This window comes from Eumetopias jubatus, unplaced genomic scaffold (genome assembly GCF_037043125.1).
Source record: "Eumetopias jubatus isolate StellerSeaLion01/CBP00866 unplaced genomic scaffold, mEumJub1_p1.0 scaffold_9, whole genome shotgun sequence".
Lineage (NCBI taxonomy): Eukaryota > Metazoa > Chordata > Mammalia > Carnivora > Otariidae > Eumetopias > Eumetopias jubatus.
Window position 1 is genome coordinate 7,887,290 of NW_028274815.1, and position 22,133 is coordinate 7,909,422.

At 54.2% G+C, this 22,133-nt stretch overlaps 1 protein-coding gene across 1 annotated transcript; it reads right to left on the reverse strand.

Annotated features, from left to right (window-relative positions):
- Window positions 1–1,154: 1,154 nt before the first annotated feature.
- Window positions 1,155–21,131, reverse strand: CYS1 (cystin 1). Its single transcript, XM_028099386.1, has 3 exons — window positions 20,793–21,131; window positions 5,419–5,471; window positions 1,155–1,269 (listed from the first exon to the last, which is right to left on the reverse strand). The coding sequence occupies exons 1-3, from the start codon at window positions 21,129–21,131 to the stop codon at window positions 1,155–1,157; spliced, it is 507 nt and encodes a 168-aa protein (XP_027955187.1).
- Window positions 21,132–22,133: the final 1,002 nt, after the last annotated feature.

The window sequence follows — 22,133 nt, forward strand, 5'->3', positions numbered from 1 at the left end:
CAGCCAGAACCTTCTTCCAAGGCCAGCCACGCCTGCGCCCCAGCAGGATTCCCACCTTCCAGTCAGCCTGTGGCTCCCCTGGCCCTGCCTTGGATTCATAGACATCCCTGGCAAACCGGCTTTCTCATCTGTCCGCTGGGAACGTTCTCGGGCTCTTCTGGCCTCAATGCGGTGACGTTGTACCTTCTCCCAGGTGGGACGAGAGTAAACCAGTCCCATCAGGCTGGTGAGAGCAGGTGTTCCTCAGGACCTCCTCCAGGTGGGGCCGGGGTGCCCCCCCCTCCCTCCCGGGGCACAGAGCTGCCTCTGCAGCTGCAGAACAGCAGAGATCAAGGAAGCCTGGATTGTCAGCGCTGGAATGCCTGGAAGAGCCTCCAGGACTCAATTTCTAGAGAGGGAAACTGAGGCCCACAGGGTGAAAGTGGCTGCATGTTAGTTAACTGAGGGCTCCAGCTCCCAGTCCCGTGCTCTCCGCCCATCACACCTGCCAAGGAGGGGAGCAGGCCTCTCTCCAGGGAGGCAGGCGGACTGTGGCTCTCAGCAGCCCCAGCGCCAGGAAGGAAGAGTCAGGTACGATCTAAAGCTTAGACTCAATCCTTCCTACCCCGAGCGAGGCTGGGGGTCCAGGAGCTCGGGTCTCACCTGGGGGCTGGTTAGAAATGCAGACTCTCCGGCCCCGCCCCAGAGCCCAGAACCATAATGCAGGCATCAACATCTCCAGGCAGTTGCTGTGCAGAACCAGGGACGTGTTAGAGGCCCCAAGGGAGCCAATCTGGGCCACACTCAGCTTGATGAGCTGTCCCCGGTCCCAGTGCAGAGAGGGCCATCCTACAGGGGAAACATTTCAGGCTCCAGGAGAAGCCCGCAGACAAGCCCTCCGCAGAGGCTGCGAGAGGAGTAGCTGGGAGAGCGCCTGCGCATGCACCGGGGTGGGGGGGGGGGGACTGCACCTGTGCCTGCCTTCACACCTGGGTCTGCACGGCTGACCACCGCTTGCCAGCAAGCCTGAAGCTGGATCTTTTGAAAGAACCAGGAGTAACTGCATGTTGGAGGGGGCTCAGCTCCAGCCAGAGCCTGGGCAGGGTGCGGGGGCGGGGGTGCAACCCCAGTCTGGTCAGGGGGAGCAGGGGACCTGCAGGGCACCTCCAGCAGCCTCAGCGACAGTACTCCTGCTCGATGCTGGCCATCAGCTCCTCTTCCGAGTAGTCGTACGAGATGGCCAAGATGCCTGACGGCTTCTCGGGCCTCCCGTGGCTGCCGCCCGGGTTTCTGTGAGCCAGAAACACGGACAGGGGTGTCAGGAGACAAGGCATCACCTTCAAACTCGTCATGTCTACAATGGCCCCTTCAGGGACTTCTGATTCGTCCTTAAACCAAAACCGAAAACCTTTGCCCTGGGGAAGGCTTCTTAATCTTTTATAAGAGCGGGCCCTCTGCCTATTTCTCTGGCTTCATTGCCTATGACCTTGTCCGCTCAGACCTTATGTACCCTGCGAGGAAGCCAGCCCCTGGGGCGTTTCAGGGTCAGGGCCCTCAGGGTGGAAAGGTCCGAGTTCGAATCCCAGCTCTGCCACTTACTAGTGCTGCAACCTTGAACAAGGCATTTGCATCTCTGAGCATCAGTTTTTTTTTACATCTGAAGTGGAGCTGTATTCATAAGTTCATTGTGGGGCATAAATAAGATAATGCACAGAGAGCATGTGACACCGAGTCCTGCACGCTGCACAGCCCTAAGCAAATGTGAGCTCTGCATTGCGAGCTACCCACTTGCCTGATTTACTTGCAGGGCCTGCACCCTTGGGGGGGCTGAACAGAGTTGCTGCTGCAGGACAGGACTGGGCATGGCAGAGTGACCAGAATCAGACCCTGTTCCTGCTGCCCGGGCTCCACAAAGTGGTTCCCATCAGCCTGCACGTGGTGGCCCACCCGCTCTCCAACTTTCTGGACATCATAGGGACTTTGGGGTGGTATTCACTGTACCCCAAACTTCCCTTTCTTTCAGGCTGCTCCCTGGCAGTGTTGCCTGGCACTGGCCTTGGCCTGCCCAGAACCTTTGACAGCTGGGGGGGTGTGGGCATGGGTCAGGCTGCGTGCTACTAGCTGGAGTGGATGCGAGGTCCGCAGCCCAGAGCTGCCCACCGCCGGCTGTGGGACAGTGACCTCCCACGGCCTCCTCTGTGGTGCTGGAGAAGAAGGCCGCACTGCTCTGCCGCTCAGGCCGCTGGGGCGACTTCCCCTCGCACCTGTGAACTCAGGGAGCCGGGATGGGGGATCCTCAGCGGCAGGTGCAGACAGGAGCCACCAGCATCACCAGGCGTCCCCTCCATGCGCCCTCAGCTTCTGTTACCCAATCCTAGGACCTCAGGCCAGCCCTGTCCTCAAAGCCAGCCCGACCAGTTCAGCCCTGCCGTTTCCATGTCTCCCTGCCCTTGCCCCTCAGGAGAAAGATGTAGATGTCATCAAGGTTGATCAGGACTCGGGGGCCCCTAGGTGGCTCAGGCAGTGAAGCGTCTGCCTTCGGCTCAGGTCATGATCCCGGGGTCCTGGGATCGAGCCCTGCATCGGGCTCCCTGCTCGGCGGGGAGTCTGCTTCTCCCTCTCCCTCTGCCCATCCCCCCTCTTGTGCGCTCTCTCTCTCTCTCTCTCTCTCTCTCAAATAAATAAATAAAATCTTAAAAAAAAGAAAGGATGATCAGGACTCGGGGGTCAAGGCCCACATGGCCCCAGTTCACATCAAACGTTCCTTTCAACAAGCATCTATGAGACACCTACTGTGTGCCCAGCGCCGTGAGGGACCAGACCTGAGTCAGGTGCCCGCGCTGCCTTTGTGAGGCTGAGTGAGGCTGGGAGCCGGACTGCCGTGTTGTACCTGCTGCCTTACGGGTCACGGGTGTGGAGGCTGGGTGCCAACAAAGTGGGGCGAGACCCCAGCTTGACGAGGACGGAGGGGAGGGCGAGAGTTTGGGGGAAGAGATTTTTAACTGGGCTTGGAAGGATTTTTCTCTTTAGCATTTTATCACAAAGACTCCCAAGCATACAGAAAGGTTGAAATTGTAGATTCAACAATTAAGTAAATACACAGTTTTTTTTGTTTTGTTTTGTTTTTTTTGTTTTGTTTTGTTTTTGCTGTATTTACTTTATCACACATCTACTTCATCTGATTTCTGGAGGTATTTCAAAGTAAACTGCAGATGTTAGGACATTTCTCCCAGAAATGCTGCTCTGCCGGGTTCTAACAGCAGAGCCGGGGGGTAGGGGAGGAGGCCGGGAAGGAAGGGGGGCCACTGCCTCTGAGATCTGTGTCGGGGGTGGAGGGGGAAGAGCCACGGAGGGCCCGGAGGCGTGGGGGAGCCACGGCAGATGTGGGCCAGGAGGCTGCTGCTCCTTCCCTGCAGGGGCTCTCCTTAGAGGCCGAAGAGCCCAAGTTTGGGGACCAGAGGAAGGCTGCTCCAGTCCTGACCCCGGGGAGGGCCAGTGCGCCCTCAGAGCTTGCCTCCATGGCCCTCTCCTCCTTCCCGAGGCAGCAGGGCGGGCTGCTGGAGCCTGACAGAGCCTCCCACGAAAGCAGGTGAGCCAGGGAAGGAGTAGACTCCCGGGAGGGTGGTGAGGAGTCTGAGGAGCCTCCTGGAGTGTGCAAGGAGCAGAAGGGGCCCCTTCAGTTAAAAAGCAGGAGAAATAGCTAATTGATTCCAGGTAGAATTTGACCCTTCTAAATTCCTCGGGTTGATGAAAACTGGAGAAAGTCATGCTAATTCTCTTTAAAATCAGTGGAAACAGTCAGCCAGAGCTGAGCTGTGCGCCGTTGCTTCCGCGGGGCCCACAGGCCGGTGTGTCCCCAGGTCCCCAGCACGCAGCTGCAGGCTCGGGCGTCTGGGTCGGCCCAGCAGAGCCGCTGGGGCCCCTGGGGCGGTGGCTGCCGTGGGACCCCGTGTCCTCCCTCGCACCCGAGACCACCCCCCGCCCCGGGCGCCGAGTGCCAAGCCCATCCCCAGTCCATACAATGAGAGGAGGAGGGTCTGAGGGAGGGCCAGGGCTCTCCACGATGCTGAAGAAGGCTCTGGGCCTGGACCGCTGGTGCCAGGGTTGTAAGCATTCCCACTGCTTCACCCTCTGCGCCAGCGAGGAGTCCCAGCCTGCTCCCACTCGAAAGCGGTGGCCAGTGGCTACAGCGTGGCGCTTAGCGCCTTCTCCACCTCGGGGAGCTTCCGGCTTTCGGTGACCCCCAGGGCCCTGTGCTAACCGCCACCTGCTGGCGCACCGCATCCTCAGCTGGAAATGCTGCCAGGGATGCTCCTGCCTCCTTTCTCCTCCGTGGCCTCCCACGCAGCCTTCAAACCAGTTTAACCCTTACCAGCTCCTCTGTGAGCCCTCAGGCCACTCCTGTCCCCTCTCTGACCTCCCCTGAGCCCACTGCCTGCACTTGTGAAGGGACCAAGCTGCTCAGGGAAGGACCCCTGCAAATGTGTGTTCAGTAAGGGAAACCAGCAAGCTTCTTGCCTGAAACCTTTTGGAATTGGTCATAAAAACAGCTTATTACGCTAGAAGTTTTACACCTATTCACATCCATGGTCCTGAATACCAGAGTCACCCACATCCCAGGGACGGGGCAGATCACTGTCATCCCTTTAGAGGTAAGGAAGCCAGGAGGGGGTGCCTGGGTGGCTCAGTTGGTCAAGCGTCTGCCTTCGGCTCAGGTCATGATCCCAGGGTCCTCGGATCGAGTCCCACATCGGGCTCCCTGCTCAGCGGGAAGCCCGCTTCTCCCTCTCCCACTCCCCCTGCTTGTGTTCCCTCTCTCGCTGTCTCTCTCGCTGTCAAATAAATAAATAAATAAATAAAATCTTTATTAAAAAAAAAAAGGAAGCCACAAGGGTATGGTGGGGGAGAACAGGCCAGGGGCCCAAGGTCATCCCAGCTGAGCCTCCCGCTGGGCTGCTCTTGATGCCCTGAAACCCTCACGCGGCCCAGAGCCATGTGGGATGGCCCGGAGCAGACAGAGAAGGCCTGGTCTCTGGGCCTCGGGTCCTTAGCTGACACTTCCCAGGGGTTTTAAAAGCATTTTCCTGATAAAATTGTAACAGATTACAGGGGGCCCGTCTGCCATCCCTCTAGGCTGTAAACTCTGGAAGGGCCCATCTGCAGATGTCCCACGGCACACGGTTTCTGGGTGAACGAGTGAGGTCGGGAACGCCCTGGACGATCTGGGCCAGGGCCTCTCTCAGGGGGACAGTCACAGCGGCTGTGAGGCCGTAGGGCTTCTGCACACTCCCATGAGCAGCACCTTCCCTGGAAGGAGGGAGCTGCGTCGGGCGGTGAGTGGGGAGCTGGGAGCCATGGGGTTCTGTGGGCATCTGGGGCCGGGGCAAGAAGCTGTGGCTTCTGGCAGAGGAAACGTGCTCACCCCCGCCTCGCACTCACCTGGAGACTCTGCTGCTCTCTGGGTGCTCGTCAGCGCTCTGTTTGGAGGACACCTTGAGAAGGACAAAAGAAAGAAGCATCAAAAGGTTGTCAGTGACGCTTTCTGCCAACAGACACGGGCCACCATGTTTAACCCAGGACTAGGTAAACCACAGCGGGAAAGGCCCCTGTGGCTCTCCAGTTGCATCTGCTTACTTCACAGGCGGGAAGACTGAGGCTGGGGCAGGGGGTGACTTTATGAAGCTCACACATGTGGCCGGCGACCTGGCTGCACCACCATCTGTCACCTCCAGGGGTCACATCTGCCTTCCACTTGGCTCTGCCAAGCTTTCTCCGTCCCCAGACAAGGGTGTTTAGACGGAGCACACGTTTGTCCGCAGGCTTTTGCTGTAGTCCGTGCCGAGCCCCGTGCCTGCACCAGCCTGTGCCGACGACCACAGCTTTAGAATGAACCTTGACATCTGCTAAAACACATCCTCCCACCAATTTTTTTTTAAAAAGAGTCTTGACTACTCTCAGTTCTTGGCATTTCCCCATATATGTATTGGAATCAGGTTGGCCTATTCCATGGGAAAAAAAAATCTTGGGGATTTTGTTGGGGTGGTATGAAACCACAGATCATTTAGGGAGAATTGATACCTTTATAGTAATCAGCCTTTTGATTTATAAACAAGGACTGTTTCTCCATTCATTCAGGCCTTCTCTAATGTCTTTTTTTTTTAAGTCTTTATCTATTTGAGAGAGAGAGTGTGAAGGCGGGGTGGGGAGGAGGGGCAGAGGCAGAGGGAGAAGCAGGCTTCCCCTGGAGCAGCCCCCGACGCGGGGCTCCATCCCAGGACCCTGGGATCATGACCTGAGCCGAAAGCAGACGTTTAATGACTGAGCCGCCCAGGCGCCCCACACATCACCTTTTTTAAATAAAATTTTATTTTATATCTCTTGTTGCAGAAATATGACTGAAATATATATATTTGGGGGAGTCGGTGAATTTACCAACTCTGGTATTAGCCCTAATAATTTATGCATAGATTCTGTTTGTATTATTTTTGTTCTCATTCACCTTCTCTGGGAATAACAGCCACTCAATTTCCCCCTAACCTTTTCAGACTTCTGGTACTACATGAAAAGAAGTGATGACAACAGGCATCTTTGTCTTGCTCCCTTATTGAAAGGGAAAGTTTCTATTGTTTCACAACTTAATGTTTACTGTGATTTTTTTCTCGAGCATCTGGATCAGAGCCTCGCCTTGGTGCTATGCGCTGGGTCATTTCTCCAGCTCTGTCTTCCAATGCGCTGGTCTCATCCCTGTCTAATCTCCTGCTAACCCACACCATCGGGATCTTTAACTTTGTTTATTCTAGTTTCCATTTCTACAAGTTCTGTGTGGTGCTTTTTCAAATACACGAGGTCACTTTCTCTAGGCCCTTGTCCTTTGCAGGTATTTTCTTTAAACATAATAAACATAAATTGCATATAGTCTGTTCCTGGTAATCCAAACAACTGAAGTCTTCACCGATCTATTTTGGAGGGGGGAGGGGCAGAAGGAGAGGGAGAGAGAGAATCTCAAGCAGATTCCGCACTGATCGTGGAACCCGACACAGAACTCGACCCCAGGACCCTGAGATCACGACCTAAGCTGAAATCAAGAGCTGGATGCTTAACTGACTGAGCCAGTCAGGCGCCCTTCGCTGATCTATTTTTGTTGACTATTTTTTCTTCTGGTTTTTACTGGGTTCCTTGAATAGTTGGTTATTTTTTGTTGTTTGCTGCTCCTTGTCCTTGGAAACTTCTTTGTGAGTATTCTCTGAGTCCTAAGAGGAAGATGACTTTTTGCTGGGCACCTCGGGGGCATTTCCAGTCTGGGACCACTTGAAATTAAATCTATGCATTCAGGCCCGGGACAGGGACCTTACTTATTCTGCAGACATTGGGGAGTTTTAAAGGTTTTGTTTTTTTCCTTTTAATAATGGAGCAATTGTGTTCTCTCATTCCATGATCCTATGCTGCCAATAGACAGAACTGGGCTTTTGCCCCCACAGGAAGCTGGTTATGTTCTCTCCAAATTCTCTTGTGAAGCCCTCCTGCATCCTCGGACTCGGAGACGTGATCACATGGATCAGTCACTCACCAGCCATTCACCCAGCACCCCGGCGTGCCCCGTGCTCTATCAGCTGCTGGGCAGACGAGCGCTCTATGCTCTTGAGGTCCTGGCAATGTCGTTGGAGAAGTAAGTCTTAAACACATTAAACAGTTAGCCAGATGGGTAAGAGCACAGAGCTGGAGGGTGGGGTGTTGCTATAAAATGTGCAATTGGAGAGGGTGGGCAGTACGGTAGTCAGGGGCATAAGTTTTGAAAGAGAGACAGACCAAACTTTGCCCTACCAGCTCTGCGGTTCGGGGGGTTGTCCTGACCTTTCTCAGCAGTGGTTTTCCTCGTGTGCAAAGCAAGTTTACTGGGAGCTGTTCTAAAGTCATTCCAGAGTGCCTGGCACTTAGTAAGTTCTCAGTAAACATTAGCTGCTATCGTTTCTGTTATCCTCGGACCAGTGCTGTATACCACGCCGTCCGCTAGTTATTAACCTGTTAGTGTTAGTTAGTCCTCCCCAGCAGGAGTACCACTTCTCCAAGCTGCGTACAGGATAAACATGAAGTATTTTCCGAACTAAGTTGAATGTCAAGGTGCTGGGTTGTTATAATCCTGAATTTAAAGTCTATAGAGCAGTTGGCATAGTAGAGTAAAAACAGCATAATAGAGAAAAGGGTTCAAATCTCAGTTGTGCCATTTAATAATGATATGCCTTTGGGTGGATTGTGAGGCTCTCTGAGCCTCAGTTTACCCAGGTGCATAATGGGGACTGAGCCCTCAGGGTTGCTGCGAGACGAGAGATTATCCACCGGCTCATCCGTAGTGTTAACAGCCATCCTACAGATGACCAGTAAACACCATTTGAAGTATCTGAACCAATGTCCAATCTAGGCCAACCTCTGACGAAGGCCCACTGGAGGATAACCAGATTGTGTGATGTGGTTGGTCTAGGGAGCGTCTTGGTCTTCGAGGCCTAAGCAGAGGTTCCTGTACAACATTTTCTTCCCTGAGAAATCAGCTCTGACGTGTCTCTTGGGAAACATTAGCGTTGGGAAGTGAAGCAAGCACATACTGGGCATGTCCTGCCAACGCGCGCCCCGTGGGGCTGGGCAGGGGAAGGCCAGCCAGCCTCGACATGCTGTCCCGTAAAGGTTGGTCTTGCCTGCTCAACACTGCAAGTGGAGGCTGGCCACGCGGGCAAGGGTGCACAGCCCCGTTCCAGCCATATCCCCAAGAGCCGACCGTGGCTGTTGGTGGCTGGTGATCTTGCGATGGGGGACTCCCTAATCACGGCGTGTTTCTTGGAACACTCATTTTTGCCTTTGGGGAGTGTAAAGATGAAGAGCCGATGACTCTCAAGTCAGCAAGGAATTCACGATAGGAAGAGGGACAGAGAGGGGGGGTATAGTGAAGGAAGAAGACGGGAAGTAACACACTCACACACACACACTTACCCCCACTGCCTCTTGAAGCCACACATCCCATCTCAGAGCAGCTCAGAGTATCTGAAGTTTCTTTTTTTGTTTTGTTTTTAAGTTGGCTCCACGTGGGGCGTGGAGCCCAATGCGGGGCTTGAACTCACGACTCTGAGACTGACACCTGAGCTGAGATCGAGAGTCAGGCGCTTAACCGACTGAGCCACCCTGGTGCCCCTGAATGTTCTTTTTTTTTTTAAAGATTTTATTTATTTATTTCAGAGAGAGGATGAGAGATAGAAAGCACGAGAGGGAAGAGGGTCAGAGGGAGAAGCAGACTCCCCGCTGAGCAGGAAGCCCGATGTGGGACTCGATCCGGGGACTCCAGGATCATGACCTGAGCCGAAGGCAGTCGCTTAACCAACTGAGCCACCCAGGCGCCCCTGAATGTTCTTTTTAATTAAAAACAAAATTCTATGATAAAATACACATAGCCTAAAATTCACCATCTTAACCATTTTTAAGTGTACATTTCACTATTAAGTACATTCAAGTACAACCAATCTCAAGAGCTCTTTCCATCTTGCAAAACAGAAATTCTGTCCCCATTCAACGACTCCCTACCCCAAGCCCCGGCAACCACCCTCCTACGATCTCTATGAATCTGACCACCTTGTCTAAGTGGACTCCTACAGTATTTGTCCTTTTGTGTCTGGCTGACTTCAGCTGGTACATCTTTGGGGTTCATCCATGTTGGAGCAGGTGCCAGAATGTCCTTCCCTTTTAAGGCTGACTAACATCCTATTGTGTGTGTGTACTGCATTCGTCTGTCAGGTTGCTTGCACCTTTTGGCTGCTGTGAGTACCACTCTTGTGAACATGGGTGGACAGAGATCTGTTTGGGACCCTGCTTTCAATTCTCTCGGGTACACAAGGAAGTCCTCACTTATCACTGCCACCAAACTGCCCCCCTACAGCTTTTGGTCACAGGGCCTGCCTACATGCCCAGGGCCTCCAGAGACGAGAAGTAGTATTTTACCCAGCCATCCCCGAGCTGCTTTTTAGACGTCATCCTATTTGCACCCTTGTGCCCTCTTGTCAGTTTCTGCCGGAACCAGCCTTTGTCGTCACCTACTTTGGCTTTCCCCCTCATCATCAGACTGTGGGAAGGTTGTTACACATCGTTTCTCCCAGCGGGAGGGCAACTGAGAGTCAGACCTTTGCAGGATCAGCCCGTCTCCACTTGCCCGCTGCTTTCCCTGCCGCTACGGGGGACACTTTGCCGGCCCCGGGGGGGAGCAGCCAGGACGGGGCACACCATCACCTGCACACACCCTACAGCAGGGTTCGGAAGGGATACTGTGCTCTTGCCTTTGTAATTTCCCCCATGGCTCAGCCTTGTTATATCAGCTCCACGTTTACTGAGGTTTCTTTCTGTGCCCGAGGTCCGAATGCGCGGTCCCTTCCTTGTCAGTGCGTTTCAGCCTTTCACTTGACTTTGTCAGATGTAGAGTGTGTTAGAACGCCGTCCCCGAAACACAGCTCCTGAAGCCGCAGAGGGAGCTTGGACGAAAAGCAAGGACACAGCAGCCCCTGCCGCTGCTCCCTGCCTAGTGCAGACGCACGTTCCCGCCCCGACCCCCCGACCCCCACCCCCCCCCCGCCAGCGGGCGGCCTGCCCCCTCTGGGCCAGACAGACCCCGGGGACCCCGGGGGGCCATGGCGCCTGGGCTGGGCCGGCGGCCCGTGGGAACCGGGCTGAGCTCAGGGAGCGCGTGAGTGTGTACGGGCGGGCGGGGGATGTGTCATCGCTCGCGATCGCAGGCAGGTTTGGAAGAACACACCAGAGCTGAAGGAGCAGCCGAAAAGAGGAGGAGGAAGTGAATCAGATGATCTCTTAATCTCCCCAGACCCCTACAACTAGGGTTTTTTGAAAAAAGCAAAGTACCAATGGTTAATTTTTAGGAAATCCACTGCATCTTTTATTTACCAAAATGTCTATGTTCTGCTTCTTCTGTTTAGAGAGTCCTCCCCCTTCAACTCTTCATGTTCAACAGCTTCACCTATCAATGATACGGAGAATTGCCATAGCACAAGCCGCAGATGTTTAAGGAATTCAGTTTGGTGGGCTTCCACACGTGCGTGGACCTGTTAAACCATCCCCGCGGTCAGCACCCTCCGTGGTCCTCCCTGCTTCCCTCGGCCTCCCTCCCGTCTCCAGGCAACCGCTGATCTGCTTCTGGTCACTGCAGATTCGTGCGCCCTCTCTGGAAGCCGAGAGACTCGCGGAATCATACGGCGTGCACCCTTTCCCTGGCTTCTTTCCCTCCGTGTAATGATTCTGAGATCCATCCACGTTGTGTGTAGCAACGGCTCACTGCGCCCAATGTGGGACTCGAACTCACGATCGCAGGATCGAGAGTCGCATCTTCTACCCACGGAGCCTACCAGGCATCCTAGTGAGTTTACCCCTTTTATTGCTGGGTGATATTCCACAGCCTGGGAAGACTTCCCCCTTCTTCACTATCGAAGAATTATCCTTCTTCGCAGCCCAGGTTTGTTCGGTTGGTTGGGGTTTTTATGTTTCATCAGGGACATCTGAGCACATAAAGTGGAGAGAACAGCGTGAGGGCACCTCCTGGTACCTGGCCTCCCCGCCTCAGTGAGAGGTCCCGGGTTGTGCCCGCGGGCTCAGCCCTCCCGCCGCCAGGGGGCGCTCCTGTCCCCGCACAGCCCCACTCCGCGGCCTCCCAGGCAGCAATCGCTTCGGGCCAGGTGGGCTCTGCAGGGAGAGCTGTTTTGCGTTAATAAAATGACAACCAGAGTTTTTCAAAAGGAGGCTCTGACTCTGAGACCAACGGTCGAGGAGCCCCCACCTCCCTTCACGAGGCCATGCCTTCAGGAAAGTGTTTCCGGAGAGAATGAAGGCCAGGCCGACCTGGAGAAGCTGAAAGGGGTGGGATTGGAGGAAAAGATCAGTTGCATTTATATGGTGTTTTCTCACCTTGTAAAGCACGTTCACATACATTTTCACATCATTTCACGAACGCTGGAGCTCACGGGGGGGGGGGGCTGCAGGCGGCCTGTTGCCCACCCCGGGGACGGCCCCCGTCCAGCGGCTACGCGCCCTTGCACGGGGAGGGAGATGACCTGGTGTGGCTCCCGGGCCTGCCCAGCCCTGGGGCAGCCCCCCCTGCTGAGCCCCAAGGGCCTCTGACGTAAATGAGGTGCGGGGCGTCCTGGACTCGTGCCCCTTTGGAGCTAGCAAGCTGATTCTCCAACTGGAAAGAGACCACCGGGTTCCTGGACATTGGCTGTCGGGAGGCAGAGGTCAGTGGCCCCCTAAACTGGTGGCCTTGGGCTGGGAACTACCTGCCTTGCTGGTATCGGGCTCCTGGCCCCGAGGGAGGTAAGAACCTCCGCTCTGCCCAGACCCCTGCTGGCCCCTCACCAGAGTCCAGGCACCGCTTGTCCCATCCCCTGTGGGAACTAAAGCTCCTGGGCCCAGAAAGTCTTCACCAGCACCTCTGGACGTCATGCTCGTGACAGCGACCCCTGCCCCACCGTCCTTCCCCTCTCCAGCCAGCACCCAGCAGCCACTGCCGAGGCCTGGTCGGGCCAGGCGCTGTGGGGCTGTGCTCTCAGCCACCGTCCTGCAACCACGGAGGGAGGGAGCCCTCGGAGGTCCCGCATCCTACCCGCTTCTCCAGGCACTGTGCGTCTTACAGTTGAAACCTCGCTGTTTTTTTATAGGTCCCCTGAGGGGAGGATTCTTTCTGCAGCGTTGGATGTTCTCCAGGCTTGGCATTCTTCTCCCCCAGTCCATGTGCCTCCGCCCCCCGCCAGCAGCCCGTCTGCATGCTGATGTTCACAAACCATGAACATCAGTGGACATGAATTTCAGACAGCCCCAGGAACTCGTCTGCCTCCCACGTCAAACCCGACCTATACCGCACTGAGCATCATTATTGGCTCAACTACACAGGCAAGAAGCCTTGGCGCCGTTCTGGAAACTCGCCTTCCTTTGCATGTCATACCCAGATGTCATCTGGGCTTCTCCCACCTCCTCGGCCCTGGATTAATGCAGTACCCTCCTACCTGAGCGTCTCACTCCTGCACAGTCTCCTCTCAATCCCTACCCCCTGCTGCCTCTGACCTTCCAAAAGTGAGGCTGGCCAGGAGAGGAGGCACGAGAAATAAGCTGGTGTCTCTGGGGAAGGGACCCGGGGAAAAGTGGGGACAGTGGAAGGGGCACTTTCTTTTCAGGGCATCTTTCACATCTTCTCTCCTGTGCATTTCCATTACCTCTCCTGATTTTAAAATCAACATTTAAGTATAATAAACACAGAAAACCTGCACTTGCTCTGCACTGCCCACAGGATGAAGTTCCACCCCTTAGCCTAGAGGGTTGTGAAATCATGACTCAAAGCGATATGGTTGCCTTTTGCGCTCCATCTGTCATCACCTCGCTATCCAGCCATAAGGGGCTACACGCTGTTCTCCTAAAGCACTTTCAGCCCTCTTCGTGTTTCCACACGCTGTTCCCTCTGTATGGAAGACTCCATCCTTTTCCCACTGCTGGAAAACTCAGCTGATCCTTTAGAACCAACTCAGACGTCAGCCCCACTGGGAAGACGCCTGCCTCAGATGGAACTATTCCTTGCGTGTATAATCCTTCCTATATACCTCTACTGCAAGAATTCCATGATGAATGACACATGTGCATTTACACAACCCTCCACAACACAGTTAGGAGCTTTTTGGGGATTAGCACTAGTTTTACTCTTCTATTTTTCCTAGATTGCTCAAATACCACTTACTGTCACTTAAATTTGTGTGCTTCGCTATAGATCACATCTGAATGCAGACGGACGGTAACTGTTTTCAAAATAGGGGCGCTTTTTTTTTGCCAAAAGTCCATCATATTACCCATCACGTTTAACTCTCTCTGGTGATCTGCTTTCCAGCCACGTAATCATTTTGACTGCTGTATTCACCCTCACATCCCATAGCAGCTGCGAACCAGGATTACGCCAAAGTCCTGGCTGATGGTAATAGACAAAGATTATCCTGGTCTTTCTTTGCTAGAGCGAAATGGAACCTTTGCAAAAGTGGTGGAAGATGGATTCATTCTGCCTAACTAGAAGACATGATTGGCCTAGACCTTCTTGTAAAAAAAAAAAAAAAATGTGCTACCTTTGCAGCAACAATAAAGTTCCCAGAAAATGAGGGGCGCCTGGCTGGCTCAGTCAGTAGAGCATGTGATTCTTGATCTCGGGGTTGTGAGTTCAAGTCCCGAGTTGGGTGTAGAGATTACGTAAAAATAAGATCTTTAGGGGTGCCTGGGTGGTTCAGTCGGTTAAGCATTAGACTCTTGATTTCAGCTCAGGTCATGATCTCAGGGTCCTGGGATCCAACCACCTCGAGCTCCGCACTCAGCAGGGAGTCTGCTTGAGATCCTCTCCCTCTGCCCCTCCCCCCCCCCGCACTCTCTCTCTCTCTCTTTCTCTCTCTCTCTCTCGAACATAAATAAATCTTTTAAAAAAATAAAAATAAATAAAATCTTAAAACAAAAACTCTCCGGAAAACAAACTTCCCTAGATCTTGATCAGCCCAGATTTATTAGGCAGGAGGGGGGACAAAGTCTCAACTACATAACATGGTAGTAAAGGTGCGGAATTTGGACTGTATCAAAATTTCCTCTTTAAGAGTGCCCTTGAATTTCACTAGTGCACTTAATCTCAAAAACTTCATTTATCCAGCCCATTCTGGGACTGAGATTTTTTTTTTTTAAGATTTTATTTATTTATTTGAGAGAGACAGAGATAGTGAGAGACAGCACAAGCAGGGAGAGGGAGAAGCAGGTTCCCCGCCGAGCAGGGAGCCCAACGCCAGGCTCGATCCCAGGACCCCAGGATCATGACCTGAGCCGAAGGCAGACGCTTAACGACTGAGCCCCCCAGGTGCCCCTGGGACTGAGATTTTTATGGTTAATTCCGTATCCTACCAGGGCCATCCTTGACTATCCACTACCACTGCACTGTAAAAACAAGCTTCCTGGAAGCATTGACTACACTCTGGTTCCTTGCCTCTCATTCTCCATGAGCCCGAGCCTGTCAAGCTTTCCCCACTGCTCTTCCCGAGGGCATTAGGGACCTCCAAGTTGCTAGTGTCAGTGGTCAGTCCCCTGGCTTCATCCTATTCATCCCATTAAACAACATTTACAAGAGCTGGTCACCTCTCCCTTCCGGAAACCCTTTCCTCCCTGGGCTTCCAGACATGGCATCCTCTTGCCCCCCCCCCCACCCTGCGTTACTGGTTGTCCCCTTTGGCGTGTCCCCTCATCTTTTCCACATCTGAATACGAGGTCACACACATCCACGGCCACAGCAGCGCCTGGCACACGGGCAGGTGTTAGCCGGCATCGTTGTTACTGGTGTTCTGGTCGACCCTCCACGCTCCTCTGTTCTGCCGGATCCCACACTCACAGCTCCAATCCCAACGTCTCCCCTGAGCACCGGCCTCTTACAAAGACCTCTTCACTTGCCTCGCTGTTCGCTGTTCGGGTGTTGAATAGGCATCTCAAACCTACACATTCAAAGCCAAATTTCTGATTAACACCCCAAACCTGCCCCTTCCCCATTTCCACGTCAGCTAACAGCAACTACGTCCTTCTAGCTGCTCAAGCCCAAAACTCTGGGGTCATCTTTGACCCCACAGCCAATCCACTGGTAAACTGGTTGCCTCTCTTTAGTCTGTGTCCACAGGCCAACTACTGCTCACGGCCCTCACTACCGCCCTCTGTTCTCAGGGATCCCTGTGAAAGCCTCCTAACTCCAGGCCCAGCTGTGGCTCTGCCCCACCCCCACTCTGTCTCCAACACGGCAGCCAGCGAGGGTGAGCCTTAAATCAGGTCATCTCTGTTGAAAACCCTCCAGGGCTTCCCACCTCCTTCAAAGTAAAGGCCAAAGGCCTAACAGTGGCCAAAGGACCATCATGCCTTGCCCAGACACCAGGCCACCATCCTGGCCACCATCCTGTCTCCACTACCCTGACCTTGCCCTCTCCACTCCAGCCACAACGCCCAACCTGCTGCTCTTTGAGTAGACCCTCCAGGCTCCACCCGAGGACCTGTGACTGGCTGACCCCTTGGCTTGGGACACCGGTTCCCACAGAAGCGCGGCAGCCCTCACCTCCTCCAAGGCTTTGCCCAAGTCCTGCCTCCTCAGTGACACCTTCCCTGCCCACCTAGTAAAAATGACAACCTAGATCCACTCCTGTTCTCCCCAGGCCCTGCTGCTCTGTTGTTCTTTTTTTAAAATATATATATATTTTTTATTTGAGAGAGAGAGACTGGGGGGAGGGGCAGAGGGAGTGGGGCAGAGAGAATCCCAAGCCGACTCCACACTGAGCGTGGAGTCCGACGCGGGGCTCGATCCTATGACCCTGAGATCATGACCTGAGCCGAAATCAAGAGTCAGACACTTAATCGACTAAGCCACCCAGGCGCCCCTGCTTTATTGTTCTTTATGCTTTATTTTGTTCACTGTTGAACTTAAGACGATCAGAGTGGTAGCAGAGGTTTTGTCCGTTTGGTTCACCGATGTATACGGAGCACCTACAACAGTACCTGGCACATGCAGGTGCTCTAAACTACACACTAAATGCATGGATCAATAACAGACGGTAATTTTCCCAGGTAATACAGCGCTGAGTGGCAGAGATACTGCTGCATTGTTAAAAAACTATAATTTGATCAAATAACTTAATAAAACCCAAGCCCAAACGATTAGCTTTTCTCACATAATTTTTCCATCCTAAATAGTTTTCGGTTTCAATATCCCACTAAGATACTGTTGATTTTAAAGTTCCACTGGCTTTGGGAAAAAAAATTCTGCTCTGCACACCTAATAATGCAAGGCACAAAGTTAGAAATTAATCCAGGACAGTAACAGGAGATGGTTTAATTCATGGTACATGAATTTGATGGATATTTTGCATTTATTAAAATAATTAAGAATACTATGCAGCAATATAAAAAGCTGTTTATGAAATAGTTGAAGTATAAAAATCCAAAGCAGATTATTATAATTTCAGTGATATCAACATAATGCCACTAGGACCACTGAAGTAGCCCCTATATGTAGATACACATTTCTCATATGTACCTATATAGAGGGGTGGGGAGAGAGATGTAATTGATTTAAATACCCCTTAGAAGGGGCACCTGGGTGGCTCAGTTGATTGAGTGTCCAACCCTTGATTGCAGGTCATGATCTCAGGGTTGTGAGATCGAGCCCCGCCTCAGGCTCTGGAGCCCGCTTAGGCCTCTCTCTCTCTGCCCCTTCCCACCCCCAATCTTTCTCCCTCTCTAAAATAAATAAGTAAATAAATAAAAAATAAATAAAAGTAAATACTTCTTAAAACTTAATTTTAAAAATCCCAGTTTTAGAATATGGCAATACTTCATTCTTATCCAGCAACCTTAACTGTATAGGAAAACAACCAAGAATTAAGAAACAAGACAAAGACGCACGTTTGATTGAAATATTTGCCACAAAGCCCACTGGCTGAAGAGATGATTCTTCAGGCCAGGGAAGAACCTCTCCCAGGCCTGACCTCGGAGGGTCATGCTCTTCCTTGAAACACAGAATCAGCAGGCATGGCTATGTGATTCCAACCCCCAAGTGCAGCTCAGAGAGGTGTCCACTAGGGCGGGGGATACAGAGAAGCTTGTTTGGTTGCATACAGACTGACAATGGCTAAAACGTGACAGTGGAAAGACGGACCAAGGCAGAGAGGCAATAACAAGCATCGCAGCTGTTAGGGCCATTTTGATAATAAGGGTACAGGAGCCTGACTGTCGAGAGTCTGATCTCTGCTCTGCCATAACTGTGTGGCTTTAGTTAAGGTGCTTAACCTCTCTGTGCCTGTTTTCTCTTTCCCACCCGTAAAAATGGACGATACTGTTAAAGATGAAAAGAGTTAATGCTTGTTTGAGACCCAAGTGCACATTAAAATATTAGCTATAACTATTCTTGAATATAGTTGAGTATAATCCATAACATTCAGGGTGATGGTTCAGAGATACGCATAACCAGTCTCTAAGATATTCTAATCAGCAGTAGTTAAAATTTTTATTTTTTTTTTTTTAAAGATTTTATTTATTTATTTGAGAGGGAGAGAACGAGAGGGAAGAGGGTCAGAGGGAGAAGCAGACTCTCCCCGCCGAGCGGGGAGCCCGATGCGGGACTCGATCCCGGGACTCCCGGATCATGACCTGAGCCGAAGGCAGTCGCTCAACCAACTGAGCCACCCAGGCGCCCAGTAGTTAAAATTTTTAAACATGGGTGCTTAAAGGGATAATTTCACTTGAGTTTGGCATTGTCTGACGAAGAGTACCTCTCTCCTCCAAACTGCTAGACAGTTTAGAACCTAAGGAAGGTTTTCGTCCTTCCCTCCTAAAGAAATTTAAATTGTGTTATTTACTTGCTCAATCAATCATTTGCTCTGTCCTTGGGAACATCATTTCTAACATTTGGAAGAAGGGCCGACTTCAACCCATACATAGAAGTCGGCCCTTTGGTATTTAGATGGGTCAATATGGATCCATCTAAATACCAATTTTTTCCTAGCTCAATGATGTTTTGTCAACTCAGAATCTTATAAGATGTACAATTGCCAAGAGAATCAAAGGACGTAATCTATACAGCAAAAAAAGCATAAACCCCACGCTTGAGTGTTCAGGCAGTTAACCTTCTGGGACCTTTACAGTCAAGAAATTAGGAGCCCTGACCTTTTCACTTCATCTCCCCATACCTGAAAATAATTGGACTCGAGGAGCTTTCTTACAGATCTAATAATCCTAAGATTCTAGGATTCACTCAAGAAATATTTATAGCACAGAGGATACATACAATCCACATCCAGAAGAAGCACCACGGCTGACCGATTCTCCCTCCTAGGCACCTCCATCTCCCCTTCGGCGCTCTGGCTGGCCTGCTTCACTCAGGACCTGCTCACCCACGCCACCGAAGCAGCCCCCAGCTGGCCATCCCGACCGCAGGCTTACTTGGCCCAGTCCCTCCTCCCACAGCTGTGTCGGTGTCATCTTCCTAAAACACAAAATGCGGCTCCCCCTGGCCCTTCAGAGACAGCCACAGCTTTTACGGTAAAGTCCAAACTTCTCGACCTGGGAAACTCCCAGCAGCACCTGCAACAGCATGGCACGTACCCCTCAGCCTCTTCAACCAGGCCCTCCCTGCCCACAGCCTGGGCACTGTAGACCCCACCCCACCGCCTCTGCCCACACGCACGTGGGGTTCTCTCTGCACAAATGCTCTTCCCTGCTTGTTTGCCTGGCTAAAGCCACAGATCCTTCCAGATTCAGGTCAAGTGCTGTCCTTCTGGAGTGCCACCCTGACTTTTCCAGGGGCTCGGTCGCTCCTCTTGTGGACTCTGTGCAGGTCTGTCTCTCACCACGCTCTATTCTGTTTTTTGTCTGCAGGTCTCTCTTTCCCCACTAAACTGTAGATTTCTTTTGGATAAGGACCGTGGGCCATCTGTGTTTGCTTTAGCACCCAGAGGGGTGCTGGGCTCATAGAAATGACTGGGAGAGTGAGTAAGGCAGCCCTGCACCCTGAGAGTCACTGATATTCAGGACGTCGAGGGGAAATCCATTCGTTTTCTTTTCCTCTCGCTTTCACTTCTAGGGTTTCCAAGCCACTTGAAACTTGGACACTAGATGATTGCTTTCATGCTGAGAATTTCCCCCAAATTTCTCAACTGTTTATCCATTTTTCGCATTATATAACTGAATGGTGACGTAGTCTTGAAGGCATCTTGTGAACAAATTCAGTCCTACTCACTGCGGCTCACTTTGGGAGGGTAGCAGGGGACGGGTCCGGCAGGAGGATGGTGGGGGAGGAGAGGAGACACTCTGCACTGTCTGATTTGAGCCAGTTCTCCGCCCCACCCCTCACAGTGGTTTCTGGATTTTGCTGCTTGGTGGCTGCCCCCAGAAGACACTTCCCTGGGTCCTGGCAGTTAAGCAAAGCCTGTGGGGCTCCAGGGAAGGGGGTGCTGCCTTTGGCATCCTCCTCAAGCCCAGGAGCTGATAGTAAAGGTCTTCTTGTTCATTCTGCTCTGCTGGAGTGAAGACTGTTGCCAAACCGGAGTGCTTGTTTTTATTGTTTTTCTAGAACAACGGGAGGGACTGTTATTACAAATGTTCTGGAAGAGAGGATTGGGAAGCGAAAAACAGATTCCACAGCATCTTAAAAATAGCCAGTAGCATGTGAATTGCTTGACTAGCAAGGCAAGGCTCTTGATGTGTCTGACACATTTGTGAACCACTGTTTGGCAACCAGTCCCACCATTGCGCAGCTTCCTCTGGAGAGAATAGCCGGCACCCCTGGCCAACTCCCACCTAGGCGGGAAGGAGTCTGGGATGCCGTGCTGTGAGGGTGGACACACAGCTCTGAAAGGAAAGAAAGGCGAGCTCTGGCCAGAAGCCAGCCCGGGAGATGCACTTCTGCCAAGGGATGTGTGCCCCCTGCTCTTACAGGCTGCGCCCAGCACTGTCACCCCAAACTCGAGGCAGCGAGACCAGCACCCAGAAGGGACAGACAGGGAGAAGATCAGACGGGGTGTTAGGGAAGGAGAGGCCGCGTGAGCAGCAGGAGACCTCGGAGGCATTCGGAGACACACAGACGGTGGGTGACACTCGGGGCAGAGGGGGACAGGCGTCGTGCAGGCCCAGGGAGCCTGGGGGGGGGGGGGGAGCGCGGAGGCGGGTCGGAGGAAGCACGCGGCTGGGGGGCTGGGGGGGGTGCTGGGGGACAGGGCAACGGCTCCGCGGACTCCCACACTCACCCGGCTCCCGGCGCCGGCTGCGGGTTTGGGCCGCGCCGGGCCCCGCGGGGCGAGCTCCCCCGGGCCCCAGGCCGCCGACTCGGCCAGCAGCTGGTCCAGCAGGCGCAGGGTCTCGTCCCCGCCGTCCGCGGGGCCGGGGTCGCGGTCGGGGTCGGGGTCGGCCGCCCCCTCAGCAGCCTCCGCCTCCCGGGCCTCCTCCCGGGCGGCCGCCGCCGCCGTCGCGGAGACCAGAGGCCGCGTCCCGCCCTCCGAGGCTGCCCCGCCGGGCCCCGCCGGCCGGCTGTCGGGGCTGCGCAGCCGCCTCAGGGCCCGGCCGCTCCGGCTGCTGCCGCTGCCCATGGCGCCCCCGCCGCCCGCCCAGCAGGCGGGTCTCGCCGCCCGAGCGCGGCCCCGGGGCGGGAGCGCGGCGGGGCGGGGACGCGGGAGGGGGCGCGGCCGGGGGCTGGGGTGCGGACCGGGGCAGGGGTGTGTGTGTGGGGGGGGTGTGTGAGGTGGGGGAGACGCGATCCGGGGGCGGGGACGCGGGACCCGGCGCGGCGAGGAGTTGGGGTGCGGATCCGGGCCTGGGCGGGGGGGAGGGTGCCGAGGGCACTAGAGGGAGGGGAGGCCAGGAGGACGGGGGTGCAGACCCGGGTTTGGCCGGCGGTGGCGGTTGGGGGCGCTAACGAGATGCAGGGGTGCGGATTCGGGCCCGAAGGGTGAGGGGTAGAGATGGGTTGGGGGGACGAGACCCGGGGGCGGGGACGCGGGAGGGGGCGCGGCCGGGGTGTGGGGTGCGGTCCAGGGCGGGGGGGTGAGGGGTCCAGACCCGGGGGCGAGGGCCAGGGCCAGGGGCGGCCGGGAGGAGGGGGCACGGCCCCAGCCTGTGGAAGGTGGTGCGGGGAGTGAGAGCCGGGTGCGGGACACTGGGGTGAGGGGTCGGGGACACTGGGGCGGAGCGTCCCCTCCTCAGTCTTCTTCCCCCTCTCCTCCTCCCCGCCTGGGGTGGGGACCCCCTTGCGGGCCCGCCTGCCGGGCTCTGGCTCCGCCACCCTCGGGTCAGCCAGGTCCCCGCCGCCTGGAACTGAACACCCCCCCCCCCCCGGGCGCCGACCGACCTTGGGGCGAACTCGGCTGGGCTTTTTGCTCATTTATGGAAAACACTGCGCGAGGACGTGATGAGAGTAGGGAGGTGATATCACAGCCTTGCCGCATCGGGCTGGGCGGGCGGTGGGCGACGTCGCCTCTCCGAGCCTCCCATTCCTCGGATGGGGTACAAACCCCTGAGGACTGAGTAAGATAATGTGCGGGGTCTCACACCTCAGTGGCCCCCCCCAGCCTCAAATTGCCGCCCCTCTCCCT